General features: G+C 46.9%; 1 protein-coding gene and 1 non-coding gene across 8 annotated transcripts in view; both read right to left on the bottom strand.

Annotated features, from left to right (window-relative positions):
• The window catches only part of SRCAP (Snf2 related CREBBP activator protein), a 28,904-nt gene extending 8,450 nt beyond the window's left edge, over positions 1-20,454 (bottom strand). Inside the window, exons 1-25 of one of the 7 annotated variants that reach the window (XM_036927268.2) lie at positions 20,316-20,454; positions 18,747-18,820; positions 17,919-18,181; positions 16,532-16,783; positions 15,107-15,292; positions 14,729-14,869; positions 14,174-14,396; positions 13,781-14,058; positions 13,049-13,142; positions 12,818-12,907; positions 12,145-12,333; positions 11,729-12,054; positions 11,450-11,627; positions 10,794-10,930; positions 10,390-10,559; positions 10,078-10,270; positions 8,817-8,953; positions 8,545-8,731; positions 6,921-7,090; positions 6,265-6,530; positions 5,751-6,038; positions 5,038-5,202; positions 4,568-4,753; positions 4,084-4,350; positions 2,239-3,743 (exon numbers count right to left, since the gene is read on the bottom strand). In XM_036927268.2, the coding sequence (XP_036783163.2) occupies positions 2,239-3,743; positions 4,084-4,350; positions 4,568-4,753; positions 5,038-5,202; positions 5,751-6,038; positions 6,265-6,530; positions 6,921-7,090; positions 8,545-8,731; positions 8,817-8,953; positions 10,078-10,270; positions 10,390-10,559; positions 10,794-10,930; positions 11,450-11,627; positions 11,729-12,054; positions 12,145-12,333; positions 12,818-12,907; positions 13,049-13,142; positions 13,781-14,058; positions 14,174-14,396; positions 14,729-14,869; positions 15,107-15,292; positions 16,532-16,783; positions 17,919-17,972 (5,682 nt within the window). In that variant the 5' untranslated portion in view covers positions 17,973-18,181; positions 18,747-18,820; positions 20,316-20,454. Of the gene's footprint in view, positions 1-2,238; positions 3,744-4,083; positions 4,351-4,567; positions 4,754-5,037; positions 5,203-5,750; positions 6,039-6,264; positions 6,531-6,920; positions 7,091-8,544; positions 8,732-8,816; positions 8,954-10,077; positions 10,271-10,389; positions 10,560-10,793; positions 10,931-11,449; positions 11,628-11,728; positions 12,055-12,144; positions 12,334-12,817; positions 12,908-13,048; positions 13,143-13,780; positions 14,059-14,173; positions 14,397-14,728; positions 14,870-15,106; positions 15,293-16,531; positions 16,784-17,918; positions 18,182-18,746; positions 18,821-19,492; positions 19,533-20,022; positions 20,162-20,315 lie in introns of those variants that run through there. The other 6 variants (XM_036927266.2, XM_057487150.1, XM_057487151.1 and 3 more) reach the window with 6 other exon arrangements.
• LOC118933240 (small nucleolar RNA SNORA30/SNORA37 family) lies at positions 13,239-13,367 on the bottom strand. Its single transcript, XR_005033049.1, has one exon. It is a non-coding gene; the product is annotated as a small nucleolar RNA SNORA30/SNORA37 family (small nucleolar RNA).
• Positions 20,455-20,868: the final 414 nt, after the last annotated feature.

Raw genomic sequence — 20,868 nt, 5'->3', positions numbered from 1 at the left:
ATGTTTTCTACCACTAAACTGTAAAAGCCCAATATAACATGAACTGTATCTGATCTTGCTCACTTTAATCACCCAGTATCCTGCTCAGTATCTGGCACAAAGTAGGCTCACAATAAGTATCTGTTATTAGAATACACAAATAATGAAGGAGAGTAGACCTTAGGAAAGGTCCTAAAAAAAAGGCAGCATCCCAAATTTCCCTTGACTGCTACCTTAAGCTTGACATCTTGCCTCCTGGTGATATAAGTGAGCAAGGAAAGCATCCAAGCAGAGGGAAAAATCAATATAGGCCAACTCTCAAAAGTAGTAGCAAAGGAGAAAATATTTGCAAATCATGTATCAGAAAATATACCTGGATACTTGTATACAGAATTTATAAAGAGCCCTTATAACTCAGTAATAAAATTAAAATAAACCAATTAAAATTTTAAAAGGCAAAATCTGAACAGACATTTCTTCAAAGAAGATACACAAATGGCCAACAACCACTGAAAAGTCACTCAACATCATTAGTCATTAGGAAAATGCTTATCAAAACCACAAGATACCACTTAACACCAACCAGGATGGCTATAATAACAAAGACAACAATCATTGGCAAAGATGTGGATGGACAACCTGGAACCTTTACAGGCCTAGCAGAAATGTAAAATGACATAGCCACTCTGAAAAACTGTTTGGCAATTCTGCAACCACTAAACAGTTACTGAATGACCCAGAAATTCCACTTCTAGGTATACATCCACTATAAATGCAAATATATCAAAGACACAAAATCTTACATACAAATGCTCACAGCAGCATTATTCATTAACAGCCAAAAAGCACAAATAATCCAAATGCCCCCACATAGCTATATAAAATATGGCATATCCATACAATGGATTATTATTCAACATAAAGAAATGAAGTATTACTTGCTGTAACACAGGATGAACCTCAAAAACACTAAACTAAGGGAAAGAACAGTCACAAAAGACCATACGTTATGTAACTCCATAGGCAAATCTAGAGAGACAGAAAGTAGATTAGTGACTAGCTAGAGCTAGAAAGGATGGAGGGGGCTTCAGGGATGATGGCTAAGGGTGTAGGGTTTCTTCCTGGGGCCATGAAAATGTTTTAGCATGGACTGTGGCAATAGCTGCACCTATGTGAATGAACTAAAGTCACTGAATTTCACACTTTAAATAGGTGACTGTATGGTATATGATTTATATCTCAAACAGCACAGTGTCAAGAATCTGCTAATTGCAGAGTGAGCAAAATTTAGCACAGGTGGGGCTACCACCCTTGGACTAGGATTGAGGCTCTCTTCTCTCTACTGTAACAAGCCAGACCAACCTGACAACATAGAAAAAGACTAAAGGTGGAGTCAGTGACACTGACAAAGGGTAGGGAACTGGGGCTGAGGCAAAGAGTAAAAATCAGCTCTGAAAACAGAGTGAGAAAAAGACATGAGTGACTGGAGAGACTGACTAGACCTTTCTTCTTTTTAGTTCTTGGGTTGTTTAATTTGAGTTGCTAAGTTTAACTTAATCAAACACATATGGACCTATTATCTATGACAGAAAAAAAAAATGCCTACAAGAAAGTTCATGAAGGGACAGGGAAGAGAGTTCTTTTTATTGCCTACTTAATCACCAGGGAGATAAAAAAACTGTAAGAGATAATAACCATCAAAGTCAGAGCTCATGATATTTTGTGGTGCCAGCCCTCCCTTAGAAGTCCAAATGCTTGACAATGGTGAGGTCTTAGCAACTGAGAAAGTCTGTCTCTGAGGACTGCCTCTGTGGGGAAGAGGAAAAAGCAATGGAATCCACACATCTGTGTTGTCATAAATTTTGTAACCTTTGTACCATCACTTAATGGACTAGTTTCTTCTTCTGTCAAGTGGGGCAATAAGATAGCAACACTAACTCAAAAGAATAAGCAAGAACCAAAGAGACCAGTAATAACACGGTGACCTTGAACGTATCAGCAATTCACTGTTTTAAAAACATATTAGGTCCTCAATTATCCCTCTGAGAAAAGAACATGATTATTCCCATTTTACAGGTAAGAGTACAGGCCCATGGGAAGAGAAGGGACTTGTCCAATGTCATTCAAGTATTAGATCCACAAAATTCAGCTTTGTAATTTACCAAGATAAAAGTGGCATAATTTTATTATACCCACACTACCAACATTCCACAGAAATTCAACCTCCTGTTCCCTCTCCTTTGAGGCAGTAAAACTTACCAGATAGAAAGGGGAACGAGGTGGTGGTGGGGGCTGGCGTCGAGGCCGGGGACCACTGAACGAGGTAGCAGTGGAGGGAGGACTTGGGGGACCAGAGCGCAATGTCAGTGTCTCAGGCTCATCCTTGGAAACAGGCAGCCGGGATACCATGGTGACAGGCAAGGGAGCAGCGTCAGATGCCGAAATCATAAGGGATGATGCCTGGGAAGCTGAGGCCTGTGTTGAAGCCGGGGCCAGTGCCAGAGCTTGGGCTGTGGTTGGGCCCAAGGTGGGCACTGGAAGTGGGGCAGGGCTCAAGGTCAGTGTCTGCACTGAAGCTGGGACCAGGAGGGAAGCAGATGATGATACCGGAGCCAAAGTCAGTGTGTGAGCTGGGACTGGGCCCACTGGAGAAGCTGGAGCCAGAGTGGGTGCTGGAGCCAGAGACAGCGTCTGAGATGGACCCAGGGGTGGTCCTGGTGTCAAAGACAGTGTCTGTGCTGGAGCTGGTAATAAGGATGCTGCTGGAGTTAATGACAATGTCTGAGCTGGAAAGGGCCCTTGGGTGTTCCCCATTCCCAAAGAGTGTGTCTGAGATGGAGATGAGCCACCAAGAGTGGATGTTAAAGTTGGGGCTAAAGCCGGTGTCTGTGCAGAAGCTGGGCTTGGGAGAGGTGATGGAATTGGGACTGGTACCACAGTTTGAGTTGATGATGGAGCCAAGACAGGAGTTGCGGCTGGCACCAGTGAAGAAGCTGAGGCTAAAGGAGTTCCTGGAGTAGATGATGAAGCCAGAACTGGAACCGGAGTCTGTGATGGAGCGAGGACAGGAGCAGGACCTGGCGATGGAGCCAGGACTGGGAGAGAAGCCAGAGGAGGAGCTGGAGAAGGAGCCAGGATTGCTGTCTGTGGAGCCACCATGGGAGTCAAAGAGGTGGCCAGAGCCTGAGATGCAGAAGGTGCTGGAGCCAGAAGGGAAGCCTGAGCTGGAGCTGGATTTGGTGTTGCCGGAAAAGGATTGGCCAGAGAAGCTGGCACCAGGACGGGTGAACATGCTGGGGCCACCACTGAGTTCAACCCTGAAACATGTGAAGAGGCTGAAGCCAGCAACAGAGGGTGACCAGGTGCCTGAGATGGGGAGAGGGATGGAGTTGTGCCCAACCCTAGAGTCAAGGCTGACGCTGATGGGGAAGTCCCAGTTGGTGCCAAAGAGGGAGGTCCAGGAGCCGCTGAGACAACAGGGGCTAGTGTTGGAGTCACACTGGTCAACAGAGCTGGGCCCGAAGCCGAAACAGGCAAGGGGGCTGAGATGGGGATAGTAAGTGGAGCTGAGGCTGGGGCAGGAAGTGTGGTGGAGACAGAGATGGAAAATGAAGATGATGCTGGAACTGAAACTGTAGAGGACACAGGGCTAGCAAGGGGAGAGGAGCTGGGAACTGGCTTCGGAGAAGAGGCTGGCCCAGGGAGTGAAGACGGCACAGGGAGAGGAGAAGAGATGGTCAAGGGAGCAGCTCCGGGTGCTGAAGCTGTGGAGACAGAGGATGAGTTAGCCCCAGAATTCTTTTCTTGCTCCTTCTATTACCCTGACCCACCCTTTCTCTTAACCCAAAGCTTCACCTGTTTCCTAGAAAACCTTTGCTCCCATGCCATACGGTCAGATTCAAGGAATGTGACATTTCCTTTCCCTCGTGGTTCCAACAAACATATCTTGGAATTAGGCAAGGGCTCAGCAGCCTAGTTCTGGGGCCCACTGCAAAGGGAGTCATTATGCTGATAATGAAGGGATCTGTTTTGACTAAGAAACCCTGAGAACCACCCTATTTCTGTTCCTGACAAAAATTTCTGGCCTCAGCCACCTGGACTCACCACTGACTTCAGGAGAAGGGCTGTGGACCAGCTTGAGAAGGGGTCTCATCAGAGAGGATGTGGGCATGGGGGCCCGGGCAGTACTCAGCGTAGGTGTGGGTAGCCGGCCAGGGGTTAATGTGGGGTGTGAAGTCAACACAGCTGGAAGCCCAGAGCTCGGAGGCCGGGGTGTTGGGGCCAACGGAGGAACAGGAGTCAGTCCATCCCGAGGGGCCTGTCTTACTACAATCTTCACCACGCCTGTATTATTCACCATGGTTGGTGGCACTGCAAGAGGAAGCTACATTGAGAGGAAGGTAGAAAAGAAACAAGAGACCCAAAGGATGGAAGAAGTCCAGGGCAGGAGAGGGTAGCAGACAGATATTGGAGATACTGGCAAAGGAAAACAACACTGAGGGAAGGCTAGACAGACAATAGCCCAGGGCATGCCTGGAAGGACTGAGGCCAGCAAGGGCTAAGTAAGTAGGAAGGCCAGGAGCCTCACCCTGATTAGCAGCAAGCGGAAGGCTGAGGCCAGTGGGGGCAGGGGTGGTGCTGGGGGTCGAAGAAGGCAGCACAGAGACAGGGGTGGGGCCAGGGGTTGGGGCCACAGCCTGGATGAGGGCCACATGAGCAGGCTGGCTGATGAGGTGGTGCTGCCCCCCTGCTGACACCAGGTGCACCACATTCCCTGGGTTAAGGGAAGAGAGAAAGAGAGAGAAGCAGCTATCAGCCAGAGGAGGGCAGAGGCAAGGGCAATAGGAGAGGGAAAGAACAGAGAGGGGATAACTTTTCTAGAATGACCTTATCTTTATCTTTATCTTTACCAAAAGACCCCCCTCCAAACATTCCCTTTGGCGCCACCCACCAAAAGCTAGGCAAAGAAACATAAAGGCTAACATCTGAAAAGAGCCACAAAAACAAGGGGACAAAGAAAAAAGGAAAAAGGCAGGACAGGGGGTGGGTTTTACCTACTTTGCAGCGGGCGGGGCTGCCCCACAGCAAGCTGGCGCACCTGGGCACCAGACAAAGTCAGCTTGTTGCCCTGGATTTGGAAGGTGAGAGGTTTGCTTCCCCCTGCATTAGCCACTGGACGTTGTGCCAGTGAGGCTAACTGCCCGATGCTGACCACTTCACCTGCTACAAACAAAGAAGGGCTTAATGTACACACAGCTCACTCTGCTCAACACCACCTCACAGACAGGAGGCAGAAGTCTCCACTTCCTCAACCCTTTTCCTCAATTTACCATGTCCCAATAGCCTTCATCTACAGCCTTTGAGCTTTTGACACACTACTCCTTCCAGTCCCACTTAGCTGCTTAGCAATCTACTTTACATCCTCTAATGGCCTGCCACCATACTGAGCTAATCCCACCCCCTCCTCTATGCTGAACTTTTATCCCAAATAATTTTCTACTGCTAGACTTACCTACTTACCCATCTATGTGTCATCCGCCCCACTCCTGGAGGGCCCTTACTTGATTACGAATTATCAATGTCTGGTAAAATACATAATATATGTTAGCTACCTAGAATGTAAGAAACATAAAGGCTGATAATGTAAGAATGTAAGGATATCCTATGAGGACACTCTTATGTCCCTGAGATTTTTTCTTCTCCAGCTCCATGGCAGATAAGCTTTCTTCCTATCTCAAGTCCTTCACCTTTTCAGAGCCCTGGGAACTTACAGGGCAGGCGAGCTTGCATATCAGGAGACAGGATGAGGCGCTGTGGTGCAGGAGTAGGAGTTGGCACTGCCATGGTGGGAGCAGTGGCTGTGGTGGTAGAGGTGGTGGTGGCAGCAGAAGGGAAAGTGAAGCCTGGTGGCACTGTCAGGGGCTTCAATAGGCTGGAGGAGCCTGGGGGTGGAGCAGGACTCAGGCGAACAGGGGCAGGTGGGGCCGGCTTCAGGGACAGGGTTGGGGTGGGAGGCCGTGAGGTCCCCCCACTCAGGACCCCCAGTGGGGATGGCAACACTGTAGATACAAAGCAACCACCTGTCAGATATATGACTGGAGCCTTAGCCTGTTCCCAGAAACCACCATACGTATTCTCTTCTACCAGTCAAATACCACACCTGTCTCTAAACCAGCTCCTCAAACACCCTACTTTCACTTCTTCTTCCCCAGTCTGAATAATTTAGTTAAGCACTATTGCCACCCCAACCCCCGCCCCCAACATCCTGGCTCCCTTGCAACTCACCCTGGGGGAGAGGCCCACTGTTTGGCTGCAGTGGGGGCAACAGCACTGGGCCAGAAGGCCGGGATGCTGGAATAAGTGGGGGCCCAGCAGGTGAGGCCGACACCATCAGTGGTGCTGGCAAAACTGGAGGTGTTGGGCCAGGAGAGGGCTGGTCTGAGAGCTCAGGGCCTGTAGAGGGTCGGACTGGGACAGGGCCCAGAGGGGTCCGTGGGCTGTTCACCACCACCACTGTCCGGCCTTCTTGCTTGGGCACTGGCTGAAGCATCCTATGAGGAAAAAACAAAGGGGTGGGTGGAGAAGACAAATAAAAAGTAGAAAAAGAAAGGAATAAGGAAAACGAAGCAGAAAAATAGAGATTATAAAAGGAAAGGGGGAAAATGGAAAAGACCCAAAAGAGAAGAAGGGAAAGACATCAGAGATAAATGAAAAGCACCAAACAGATGGAGGGGGAAGAAAATCAATGACAAACACAAGGGCCCATCCCAAGACCCTCTTCTAGTTATTCTCTCCCCTTTCCTTCCACAGTATTTTGCACGCATCCCATATAAACATTCTAGCCTAGCCTCCAACTCTTTCCTTTCCATCCCAATTCCTCTCAGCCAGCTATAGCCATTTTCTTCTAGGAACCCCACCCCCTTATGCCTTAGCCCTGGTACCTGTTGACCTTCATCTTGACTGGCTTGGGTCGGGGTGGGGGGTCAGGAGCAGTAGCCACCTCTAGCAGTACCCGGTGGGAGAGGCGGTGCCGGGGTAGAAAAGTGTCAGCCTCATATCTAGAGACACGACCCTCCAGGCCAATAAGATCAAACCGACCCATGTCTATCCGCTGGCACAAGAAGGAACACAAAAGCATGGTGTCAAAGGGGCCAGTGTGGCTATGATTTCTTGGCTATACACCAAAAGTACAGGCAACGAAAAAAACAATTGATAAATTACACTGCATCAAAGGATGCTATCAACAGAGATAACAGGCAACACTAGAAGGGAACTAATATTTGCAAATCATGTATCTGCTAAGCGATTAACATTCAGAACATATAAAGAATTCCTACAATTCAACAAAAAAGCAACCCAATTAAAAAAACAGCAAACACTTGAATAGACGTTTCTTCAAAGAAGATACAAATTAAGCACATGAAAAATGTTCAACATCACTAATCATTATGGCAATGCAAATCAAAATCACAATGATGTATCACCTCACACCCATTAAGATAGCTACTATCAAAAAGCAGTAAACAACAGGTGATAGCAATGAAGTGAAGAAACTGGAACTCCTATGAATTGCTGGTGGGGATGTAAAACAGTGCAGCTGCTGTGGAAAACGGTATGGCAGTTCATCAAAAAATTAAAATTAGAATTACCATATGATCCAACAATTCTACTTCTAAGGATATACCCAAAACAAACAAAAGCAGGGGCTTGAACAGATATTTGTATATGTATGTGCATAGCAGCATTATTCACAAAAGCCAAAAGGTAGAAGCAACCCAGTGTACACTGATGGATAAACAGTTAAAATATTCTATACACAGATAAATTTTACATATATACATGTATACATATAAAATGAAATATTACCCAACCTTAAAAAGGAAGGCAATTCTGACACATGCTGCAAGATGGATGAACCTTAAAGACATTATTAGGTGAAATAAGCCAGTCACAAAAGGATAAATACTGTATGATTCTATTTATGTAAGTACCTAGGGTAGTCATGGGAACAGAAAGGAATAGTGGCTACCGAGAGCTGGGAGGAGGTGGCAGGGGGAAAGGGGAAGTTATTATTTAATGGGTATAGAGTTTCAGTTTGGAAGGATGATAAGAGTTCTGAAGATGGATGGTGGTGATGGTTGCACAACAATGTGAATGTAGTTAATATCACTGAACCATACAGTTAAAATGGTAAAAACTTACTACACATATTTCACCACAATAAGAACAAAAATTTGGAGGAGTGGTAAGTGGCCATAAAGAGGGAAGGAGTAGGTACGAAAAATAATATCTAACTACTATTAATATGCCAGGGACTTCCAAAAATATTAACACAATTCTCACAAACACTGCAGAACAGGCCTTTTGATCACTATTTTGAAGTGCAAACAAACTTATGGTTAGAGGTTAATAAGTACCGTGCCCCAAGCCACATGGCTAGAAAACAAGAAAACTAGGGAAATTATGCTGAGATGACCCGGAGGTATGGATGCAGGTCAGACTCTAGCCTAAGAAAAAAGGTACAGGGATGGATTAATGCTAATAACCTCGGAAGCAACTACTTACCTGGAGGGGATGAACATCAGTGGCCCTTAGCACTAGAGAGGCGGTGCTGAAGCAGATGCCTGGTGTGATGAACGGGGAGGTAACAGGTCGAGGATCAAATAGATTTGGATGATTACAGACTTTACGCAGCTGCATCAAAATGTTGATGACACTCATGAAATGGCCTGTGGCTAGTGTCTCCTTAGTTCTGGGAGAGAAGAAAAATAAATGGGACATCCTGTCACCTCTGCTCTAATCTAGGGTCCCAGGGCTCACCCTCAGTTCTCCCTTACGTGGTCTGTGCCATGAAGTCATCATAGAGGCAGCGTTGGCGTTTGGATAGCCGGCAGCGGATAACGTGCTCGTACTTTTTAGGCATCTGCTTCTCAACATCCACCTTAACTCGGCGCAGCAAAAAAGGCCGCAAAACCTAAAAGCAAATAAGCAGGAGGGTGACAGAAGAACAGCAGGCACTGAGTCCTTCTAGCTGGGCCTTGGCCTGATGACGTAGTAAGCACTATCTTAGCCCATCAGTAAACACTCATAGAGCAACACCAGGAACCAATAACACAAAGATGAGTCAGATGCAAGCCCTCCTCTCTCAAGGAATTTACTGTCTGTTGAAGCAGACAGATATAAAGTTGATGATACTATAACATCTGAGATCATAAAAAGAAGCACTAAGGGCAGAGCAACTAACTATGCAAAAGGGATGACTCAACTTACATTCAAGGAGTAACTGTAAATTTGTAAGATTACAAAAGTAAAGCTAGTAGAGAAGCTGAGAATAAAAACTGAGGCACTGACAGCAGCATAGAAAACAAAAGGCAAATCTATGATCTCAGGAGGTAAAATCTGACAGCACACAGTCATCAAGTTGACATGGAAGAAATGAAATAAGGGAATAAAATGAAGGAACAAGTATAATCAAGAATGACTTCTTGGTTTCTGGTTTGATTTACCAAAATGATAGTGTGATTGACCAAAATGAAGTCAAAATGACAAGGACAGAATGAGTTCAAGAGGAATTTTCAATTTAAGACATCAAGTCAGAAATTTAAATACAGGTCAAGTGACTCAGAGTCAAGGGATTAAAAATATGAATTGAAGAGTCTTTAAAGCCTTATGAATGATTATGCCTATGATATATGTAAATTGGAAAACTAAAAAATAAAGATCAGAATGCTGAGAGATGTTACTGAAAAGCTGGACAAAGGAAGAGGAATCAGAGAAGACAGAAAAAAAAAAAGAAAGGAGAGACACAATGAGACAGAAAACATAAATACAAAGCTGAAGAAAGCCTGATGTAGAGAAATCCAAGCAGGGACTGATCACCAGTGTGATTCTACTCAGAGAAGAACAGAAATATCACCATTAAAAAAACGCCTAAGATGAGGTCACTCAATTTGGCAAAGGGTTAGTCATTAGAACACTGAAGCCTGATAACTAGGTGAATTCAGCTCATCGTTGACCTCCCTCTCCCTAAGTTTTCTGGGAATTGCCCTTGGTTCCTCATCATTCCCCAATACCTATGGCAAAATGTTAAGGCCCTACCTTGTGAAGGCGTTTGACCAGACCTTCATTGTATTCTTGGCTACCCTCAATCATGCCAGTTAGGGGGTTAGAGAACCATTCTTTGAATTCGCGATGAGACTGGAAGACATGGGGCATCAAAAAGTGCATCAAGGACCACAGTTCCATAAGGCTGTTCTGCAAGGGGGTTCCCGTCAGGAGCAGGCGTCTCTGGCTGCAAAAAAATGAGAGGAAATAAGAGGGAGGATGGTCAGTAAGGTCCCCAACATCTGAGCATCTCACCCTTTAGGCCAAGGCAACCATCCCACAAATCCCCATCATCTCCATCTCCACCTGTTAAAGTTGAGCAGTGATTGCCAGCGCTGTGACTTAAAGTTCTTGATGTTCTGAGCCTCATCCAGAATGAGATAACGCCAGTTCTTGCGGCGGAAGGCCTGGTGGTCCTGCAGCACCAGCTTGTAAGACGTGATACACACATGGAAGGCATTGGGCTTGGTCCAGCCCTGAGGTATCAGGAGAAAGTAGCAGACAGTGGGGTGAAAAAAAAAGAAAGGACAAAGGGAAGACATGCTAAAGTCCTCAAGGGACAGAAGTGAGGTTGGGAGAAAAGAGAAAGTCCCAAGAGCAGAATGTAGCAACAAAAAAGGGAGGGAAAGGAACTCATCTGAGGAAAGAGGCCTAAAAGTTAACAGGCACCAACAGGGAGTGGGGGGAAGTGATCATATGAAGGAGCAAACCTGCCGCTTGAGCTTCCTCTCTTTTTGTGCTCCATAGTAAGTAAGGATTTTAAAGCTGGGACACCAACGTTTCAGCTCCATTTCCCAGTTCAACATCACACTGGTGGGGACAATGATCAAATGGGGACCCCAGTTACCTGTTCAGCAAAAGAATGAGAGATGTACAGCAAGGTAACTATAGTTAATAATATGACGTTGCATGTTTGAAAGTTGGTAAGAGAGTAGATTTTCAAAATTCTCATAAGAAAAAGAACTTTTTTGGTAACTGTGATTCCAGATGTTAACTAGATTTACTGAAATCATTTCACAACATATACAAATATGGAAATATGTTGTACCCCTGAAACATGTTTTATGTCAATTATACCTTAATTTTAAAAAATAAGAAAGGTCTTAAATACAGAATTAAAAAACAAAAATGAGAGATGGTAAGAAAACAAACTTGAGGTTCTGTTTCCTCAGGTATAACCCTGACCACTCTGACCTAATGGCTCTAAGAATCCTAGCACCTATGTTGGCCTCTCGATACTGACCAGAATGAAGCTAAGATAGGTAGTAAAAGAGTGTTTCACTATCTTGCAGCTGGAGTCACCACTAAACAAGCTTCCCAGGGAGCTGGCCAAGGAGACCCAAGAGGAAAGAACCTGCCTAGTTACCTTTCTCACAGGCCAAGTGGGCAAGCAGGGAGATGGTCTGGATTGTCTTGCCTAGTCCCATCTCGTCAGCAAGAATGCCATTAAGCTTCTTCTCATACATTGTAACCAGCCAGTCCAGCCCAATGTGTTGGTACTCCCGGAGCTGACCCCGCAAGAGCAGAGGGATGGGTGTCTTCACCTGGTGGGAAGAAGAGAGGTATCATGGTGGAACTGAGGCATCTGTCACTGAGCAACAGGAATGTCAAGATATGCAAAAGCAGAAGGTTGGCCTGAGGGTACCTGGGTAGTGGCCAAGGTGTAACCCTTGGGCTGGAGACTTTCAGCTGCTGCAGCTATATCAGTAATTTCTTTCTTAGGACCTAGAGAGGTGGTGGGCCCTGGGGTGGGAGGTCCACTGCCTCCATCTGCTTCACTCTGCTCTTCATCCGGGGCAAGCAAGTACTCCACTCCAAAGTCATCATCTTCCTCCTCTTCTTCATCTGCTTGGCTCTGTGATTGGGACTCTTCAGACTCATCAGACTGAGATTCCTCTGATTCTGAACTGCTTATTTCTTCCTCCTCTGAGTGCTCATCTTCCACTTCCTCGCTTTGCTCCTCAGCAGAATCTAAAACACAAGACCAAGGCTTATTGCTCATCATACCTGCTCTTCCAGTGCCTGCCCTCCCCAGCTCCTGTCTCATGACCACACACTCACCTAATTGACTGCTACTATCTTCTTGAGGAACCTCATCAGCTTCTGTGGCCCCCTCTGGTTCACAGTCAGAGCTGTTAGCTGCAACCTCATCTTCATCTTCCTCTTCGCTACTCCCAGAACCTGGGGCAGAGGCATCAGAGGCATAGGCTCCTGAATATTGTTGCAGTAGCTCCTCCATAGATAGCTCACCTGGAGAAGAAATGGGGTTAAGCTTTGGGTGCTTGAGGAAGAGGAAGGAGAGATCTGAGTGGTGTCAGTTCATTTTACCTAAGTCTCTGTAGAGATTGCTAGCCCCACATCTGAGGAGAGACAAAAGTTTACTTTCAGTACCAGCTACTAAAACCAAGCCCCACAACCTGGGCTAGAACTGTGGATAATGCTGTCTTCTGCTGAGAAGGCCACTATCAATCTATGAATTTCCCTTTAAGGTTCAAGTCAAACGTGACCAATACCCTCTTACAATAGCTCTTCCCTCCACTGAACTATCACATCACTTGCCCGGCATAACCAGGCATCATATTCTATTTGTAATTATTTGTTTATAAATCTTTGTCATTAGACCTGAAATTCCTCCAAGGGGGATAAAAAATATCTTATTCATGTCTTTATCCTTGGCACTCTCCACAGAGGAGACATTTAGTGGATGCTCAGTAAAATGTCTAGTGAATGTCACCTTCTCGAGCCAACTCGCTCAGCTCCATGGCATGATCCACCTCCCCTTCCAACTGCTCCTCAGCTGCTATGGTATCCTCTTCATCTTCCGCTACAGAAAAGAATGAAGCAAGATCAGTGAAGACAGAGCCACAAAACAGAGCCTAAGTGGAAAAGGTAAGAAAAAGCCTGAAATATTAGGTCCAGACAATTCAAGGGGTTAAGAGGCAACAGGAAAAAAAACAGGCCTGACCCTCATCCTCATTGGCAGTAAACTCTTCATCATCCTCATCTGGATGCCAAGGCTGTTTGTTGCACTGTGTGACAGAGGAATGTGGGCGCTTTACCTGCATGGCAAAGGATGAAAAAAGAGAGAAGGGAGAGGGCCCAAGGTTAGAACAAGAGAAAGGCACGATACTGAATAAGATATCACAAAATAGTCTCTCTGTCCCACTGAGTGACAGCTGCCACTGGCATAGTCCCAGGGCAAGGATGAAATCAAGGGTTTTCTTTCAGCACCAGCTACCAAATCCTGGCCCCACTACCTGGGGAAGGACCTGTGAAAGTGCTAGAAATGTAGGTTCCTAACACCATCCCAAAGCACTCAGACATATGGAAAAACAGAGGTTAGGTCTGCAATAGATATTAAGGTTAAGGTTACCATCCCAACCCCAAACCTACAAACCAGTAAAGGAGTATGAGGGCCATTTCAGACAAGTGGCAAAGCCCAGAATAAGCATTTTTTCAAGGTCACACTATTTAAAGAATAGAGTACAGTACACTCTTCCACTACAGCATCAGAAACTGCCCACCGCAGACTCCAACTTGCCCCAAACCGTAATTCTTCCCTATCCATCCCCAAATGAAAGCCAGTTGCCCTTAATCAGGGAGGACTCCTAAAAACCACAAACTTGTAAGGGCAGAACTCAGTCCTTGAACCTCTCTCCCTCTGCTCCCACTGTGAGTCCTCCCCCTCTGTCCTTACCTTTAATACCTGAGAGGGCTCTTCTTCACCACCTTCTTCAGGCCCATCTCGGGTATCACTATCATGAGATGAGGGGGTTCTAGAGGGGCTGGAAGGCCCTCCTAGCAGCTGAGCGGGGAGGGAACGGAGAAGCTCTTCCAGTGGCAGTTCTCCCTCATGGCGAAGCAACTCAATCTCACGCCTCTGGGTCTCTGCATCATTTCCTTCCTGTTGTTCTTCAACCTCAATCGTCTCCTCATCATCTTCTTCTTCTTCCTCTTGGGGTTGGAAGTCCCCATCTATAGCAGGAGAACAAGGTCACAAAGTCCACGGGGCCCTGCAAGCCACAGGGTGGGTTTTCAGCTCTGGAAAGGGCACATGAGGAAGAGTAACAGAGCTAAAGAGGACACACACCTTCATCATCCAGTTGGGAAACCAGTAGTGGAGGACTAGAGGCAGCTGAGGAGGAGCCAAGGCAAGGGGAAGAGCCTGCTTTGCTGGAGGCTAGTGGCTGGTTGAGGCTCTGAGACAGAAGATCTGAGTACTTTTCAGTTTGCCCCACAATGAAGTCTAGGTGCAGATCCAGAGCTTTTTTGCGCTTTTCCTCGAGCCGAGACTGTTGTTTGAATTGCACCACCTGCCACAAGGATGAAATGGACAGGTCACCAAGATAATCATTTATGTATTCATGTGCTCTTTTACCCAACATTTAGGGAAGCCTCCTCTATGCTAGGCCCTGGGATGGCTTTTTAGCAGAGAAGAGCTAAAAGACCCTAAGTGTGCTTCTGAAGAAAGCATAAAGAAGTACAGGGGAGAGATGAGACAGCTTAACCCCAGGCAACAGAAATGTCATTAAAATTCTCAAAATTATAACACCCACTCTCTCAAGGAAAAGTTTTGATCATTCATGCTACCATACTACCCACCAACCAAACCCAAGGCATTTCTTTCCCAATCCCTGTTGCCTACCTTTTCCACATTGCTCCAGAACTGCCTGACATCCTTGGCCATGGTAGAGGCAATTCGGCGCAGCTTGGCCTGCTCCTCCCTCCGAGCCCGTTCTTCTTTCTGCCGCTGCTCCTCGTGGTGCCGGATCACCATGCGCACCACCTGCAGGAATGAGGATCCAGGGTGAAAACACTCCAAGGCCAGTCCCTCGCCCTTCCCCAAGTTAAAGGCAAAGAGAAAAATCAATGCCAAGAAACCTGGGAAGTCAGAGCTTGCCTCTTGGGACTGGGAATTGATAAACAATCTCTACTTTTGTTTGGTTACCTTCCAACCAATCCACCTACCAAGGAAAAGCAAACCTGGGAAAGAAATGGAAGGTAGGCCCAGTTGAGGACATACCTTACGAGCCACACCCCGTTTCCAACGGCGCTCCTGAGCAAAGTCAGCAGAGAGCCACTGCATCTCTTCACACAGATAGTCCCAGTGGCCTTTGGGGCGGGGAGGCTCAGGCACTTTAGGCAGTCTCTTCAGTGACCAAAAACCTTCCTTCCGCAGCTCAGCAATCCGAGTCTCAATTTCAGCCTCCTAATGAGAAAGAGCTAGGTCAGTCAAGTTACCAGAAATATACTCCACCTCATTACCATGGCTGAATTCCTGAGCATTGACTACACATAGGCACTGACTGGACTGATTGTTTTATGCTTGTTTTAAATCCACATACCAATCCTACACATACCACTCTCTTCAGGTGAGTAAAAAAAACAGTTCTAATGACTTCAGATGCCAGATTTCATGCTCTTTCCATTATTTCCATTGAAATTTCCATGCCCCATGAATATAAGGGAGATGTGGGAAAACACCCCAAGGGGAACTTCTCAGAGAAGCAGGGAGTGCATGCTTCGTTACTGACTCTAGATTCAAAGGATCTTTATCACAATAGAATTCCATTTATGCAAGGATCTGTTCATGCTTAGAAATATGCTATAAAATGCAGTTTACACAATCTTGGTTTCTGTTTTTAAAAATATTTTTATGAAATGGCATATTTTGTTGAAGATAATACTGACAGGTTGCACATGATAATATTAACAGTGGTTAGCATAATAAAAAGATCATTTTCTACATTGATTATATTTCATAAGGAAAAAAATAACAGCATTTGAGCTTTTTTTTTATTTAACAGAGGTGACTTAAGAACTCATGACAACTGCTTTACTCTTGTCCTCTCCTGACAAAATCTAAATCAGAAGAAGTAACGACCAGAGATAAAACAGGGAACTAAGTGGTCTGATGAAGGAAACATCATGACAGACATAGGTATTAAACCAATGGCTCTCAAATTTGAGCATGCACCAGAATCATCTAGAGTGCTTTGTAAGACAGATTGCTGGGCCCCACCCACAGTTTTAAAATGAGTAAGTGGAAGAGGGGCACTAAGAATTTGCATTCTATCAAGTTCTCAGGTGATAATGAAGCTGCTGGCCTAGGGACCGCACTTACCACAGCATAAGTATTAAAAGGCTACGAGACAGAAATGAGAAGTAGAAATCAATAAATCTTAAGAGCCTCACATTTACAAAGCACTTTCATGTATACTTTCCCCATTAATTTAAACTTCATAATAGTCTAGAGATTATTACACCGTCCCCCTCTTATAGAAAAGGAAATAAGGCTCAGAGTTCAAGTAACCTGCTCAAGATCATGTTAAGACAGAGCCTATAATCTTAAGTGTATGACAAGGAAAGAAATGTAAATGCCCGTGGGACATTAAGAATTGAAGGAAGAAGACTACCAAGAAGCCTCATTGACCTTCCCAATACATACATGCTTGGCCTGCTCTGCAATCTCAGCATGGCTCTTCTCCCACTTTGGGCCCTTGTTAGCAAAGTCAGCAGCCTGGGGTAAGCTGAGGCCCTCCAGGGGCACTGTGGCACCATTTGGGGGCCCTGGAGGTCCATCCAGAGAGGAATCTTGAGTTATATGCTGGGGGGAGATGCCACCTGCCCCACTAGAGGCTGGGGAACTGGATGAGGCAGGAGACACAGGATTGCTGCCTGTCATGCCGTCCGACACCATCTAGAAAAGGGGAAAATGATTGATAAAATGAATACTTATCACTGTACCGAGAGTTTCCTATCATTCTAACCTTCACAAGAAAAAACTCTGGAGTAAGGTATTCTCATTTTTATAAATACAAACATTTGGGATAGGTTCCATAAAGTACTCAAGATGGCAGAACCAAGTTTATAGTGGATGGTTGGCATGCAAAAATCATCACAGCCTGATATTTATGCAGTTGCCAAGTTCAAGAATACTACTATAGCATATGACTTCAAATTTTAATGGTCCTTTCAGAAACTCAGTGATTTCACTCACAGAAACAACTATTTTTCCCTCCTTTCCACAGCAAGTATGGCAGAATGCAAATGAATTCCAAAAGCCACCAAATTCAAATGGCATCAAAAACCCCCCAAAATTACCTAACTCTCTTTACGTTCATCACAAATCTTGGTAGTTTCCTATACTGGGGAGGCAGGTGGGACTGGCCATTGTTCTTAAACATCCACCTATTACAAGCTACTGCACAGGCAATAAGAAGTAGAGTTCAAGTTCCTGCTTAAATGTGGATAGTGAGGGAACTCATGAAATTCACTCCAGCACACAAACTTGCCAGTGTGCACTTAAATTACTACCTCATTTCAACAAGACAGTATGTCACAAAATTTCCTAGCTGCTCATGAAAATTATAAGTATCAAATCCATAACCATTAAAGGCCTACTGTATGCAAACCTAGGTCTGTCTGGTGACAAAAGCCACTTTTCCTACCCCCTGCACTTCTTTGGTATGAAAAAAGAATGAACACTACACACCATCAAATAATGCTTACCTTGTTTCAGTTCCAAAAGAAACTGAGCTATCCTCAAAGCCCACAGTCTCAGAAGCATGTCCCAATCTCCATTTCCAACCTGGCCTAATTCAAGCATTTTCAGGTAATGAGAAGTTTTCACACTCTGAGAGTTCAATGATACAAGTAGAATGTGAGTATCCAATAGGCTTGACAGCCCACCTGAGCACCAAAGATTCTACAAACTCAGCTATCCAGGTAACTAGGATCATAGAAATGTGGCTAAAACCTGCCACATTCCTTCTGCCTCAAAGCCGGCAGCCCACAAGGCAGAAGCACAGAAGAAACCCTCCCCACTTTCAAACCTGTGTCTGCAGGATTGGGAGCTGAGGGTGAGCAGGGGAGGGGCTGCTCTGCATGGTCCCACTCCCAGGCTCCTCTTTGGATGCCTGAAGAATGACTGGGTTGTTGTCACCACTGCTGCTGGCCGAGGGGCTGGCGTCCGGCTGCAGGGCATGCTGGGAGCTGGCCTCATTCTGGGCCACCGGCCACCGGGACCCGCCTTCCAGGGCCCGGGGCCCACTAGGGCGTCCCAGCCTCCGCTCAGGTCCACTGGCCTCTGGAGCAACTACAGTTGGGAAAAAGAGTAGAAATGGTATTTTAAAAAATTAAAAAAGAAAACAGGAGTAAATTAAGGAAAAAAGATATATCAACAGTTATGTTAGCCTACATTCTTGAGCATCTACTATGTACCACATATTCTACTAAGTACTTACCTTATGTGTTCTACAATCCTCATATTTACCTTATGAACAAGATGCTTTTCACACAGTAATAAAATTAACCTTTATTTAGCTTCTCCTACACAGTGAGGAGAGAACCATGCAGAAAAAAATCCCTGACCTAAATGGAGCTTCTATTCTAATATTTCTCTATTTTATAAATTAGGAAATCAGGACACAAAGAGACCAAAAAGGTCACACAGAGGAAAGTGGTAGGAAGACTTAAACCTAGGTAGTCTTATGTCAAAACCACGGAGGACGTACTAATGCTACTCCTTGATAGAGAGAGGGTGATCAGATCTTTCTCTATCCATAGTCCCAGTTCTGTTGTGTCACTGTTATCAAACGAGAGATACTTCTTTCACTAATTATCTCAAACATCAGTACACAAAATGGTATCTGAACCCTCACCTGTGTGAGCTGAGACCACAGCCCCTGTGGAAGTCTGTACTTCCACGGTGCCGCCGTACTGAGGAGAATCAGGCCTGCAACAGAAGAGCAGCAAAATACGACTGAGGAACCAATCCCATTCACCAACATCCATCAAAGCCTTCTTTACACCAATGTTTGAGGTTTTTAAACATAATTAAGTCAGTTCAAAGGCTTAAAAGAAGAGTTACAGTAGCAGGAAAAGCTCACATATTTTGGAATAATAAAAGCAAATCGTGTTTTATGAAAACAGAATTCCCTAGGGACATTAAGATTCTAGCTATGGGGAGGCGTAGGGAAGTGAAACAACAAAAAAGCTTAAAAAGCTTAAGGCCCCAACCACTGAATGGAAGGCAAGTAAAGCAAAAGAGCTGTCGCATCTAGAAGAGCTAAAAAAGATGCTGGCTGCCTGGCAGCCTGCTCTCCATTCCAGTGAGGGCTTAACATAGTCACAGGAGAATCCTCTCTTCTTCAGGTCAGGGCCCTGTGACTCCTATACCTGTGCTGTAAGACACTTCCACAAACACAAGAACTTGAGCAAAAGACAACAGAGGATCAGTCAGATGGGAGGAAAGCCACAAACAGTAAAGAACCTGCCCCGGAAACAGGCAGGGTAAACCCACACAAGGCCCGGAAGTGTTTCCCCACTGTTTAAGGTAATTCCTTAACTATCGTGCAGCCTTTGATTCACTCCCTCCTCCAAAACAGATTCAGAGACCCAAGCTAACCAGAATCCAAGACGTTTGAACTCTTGACCCCAGGCTTCATTACCGTCCCCCAACCCCTTCCAACAGATTGACCAAACGTCACCCCTGACCTCTGCCCCAAGTTACCACTAGCCCTAAAATAGCCCCGCCCCCTCCCAGACTCCCACCCCACCCATCGTGCGCAACTGACTGGGGGAGGGGCCCGCGCGTGCGCGCCTAGAGGCGGAGTGTTCCGGCTGCGCGCACCGCCCGGGGGCTCCCGCCGGAACCCAAACCCACGCACGGAAGGGTCGCGGGGCTGGGGATCCTCTCATCCCTGCCCATCAAGAAGCCCCCACCACCACCACCACCACCACCACCACCACCACCACCACCACCACCACCACCACCAGACCGCGAAAGGCTGAGATAAGGGAGGGTTCGTGCCGCCAAGTCCTGGTTTCTGACTGGATATGGTGGGCGCGCGCCCCGACTGCTCATCCCACGCCCCCCTTTCTCTTCCCGCGCGCCCCTGAGCGGGGGCTGGAGTTAACGAGCGGGCAGGAGCGCACCTGGGTCCGTTCTTTCAGGGCTCGTTCGCTCACTCGGGCACGCGTGCGCAGACGGGAGGGAGGGGAGAAGAGACGCGCCCCGGCCCAGTACCGGCCGGCATGGCCCACTTCAGCCTGCCTCTATGGGCGCGCGCCGACAGCCTCGCGCACCGGCCCGGGGCCCCGGCAGAAGGTGCGCGCGCAGCACCCCGGGAAGGTGGGAGGGGAGGCGGCGGTAGAAAGATGCGCGCGCAGTCACCCGTCAGGGGAGGGGGAACTGTGGAGCGTCCGCCATCTTGTCTCCCTCTCCTTACCTGTGTCCTCGGGGGCGTGCGCACCACCCCCCTCCCGCCGAGGAGGGGGGAGGGCCCCCTCTTGGCCACCGCCTTCGCGGCCTTTAAATTCCCCTGGGGCCCACGGCTATTGCCACCGCCTTGCTTCCACTGGTTTCTCTCACGGCACAGAGATGCAGGCGGTGGGTGGGGAAAATGGGAGACGCTACTCCCAGGGAATTGCCGCCGCCGCTTCCGAGGCCTCGCCAAAATGGCCGCCGTCGTCTCGGCCGCCACCACCACCACCAACACCACCACCACTACCACCAACACAGCTCGCTATCGCTGCCGCCGGCGCGGCCCGTCCTCTCGCGAGAGACTGTAACCCAGGTTGGAGCCGGGAGGCTCGCGTGCTAGCGTCGGGCGCTGCCGGAGGCGCAAGGCAGGCTGGGAGATGTAGTCCGTCCGGAGGCTATGCGTTTAGCTCGCAGAAGAGCGCGTCTTTCCCACAGAAGCTGCCGGGACAGGAGAGCTGCCGTGCGACTGCGAACCCGGACCATTTACTCCTTTTTTAAAATAGATAACCCAGAGAGCT

The sequence above is a fragment of the Manis pentadactyla genome, chromosome 10, assembly GCF_030020395.1.
Source record: "Manis pentadactyla isolate mManPen7 chromosome 10, mManPen7.hap1, whole genome shotgun sequence".
Lineage (NCBI taxonomy): Eukaryota > Metazoa > Chordata > Mammalia > Pholidota > Manidae > Manis > Manis pentadactyla.
The sequence above is the reverse complement of the archived record's forward strand: the minus strand, read 5'-3'. Positions and strand labels throughout refer to the sequence as shown.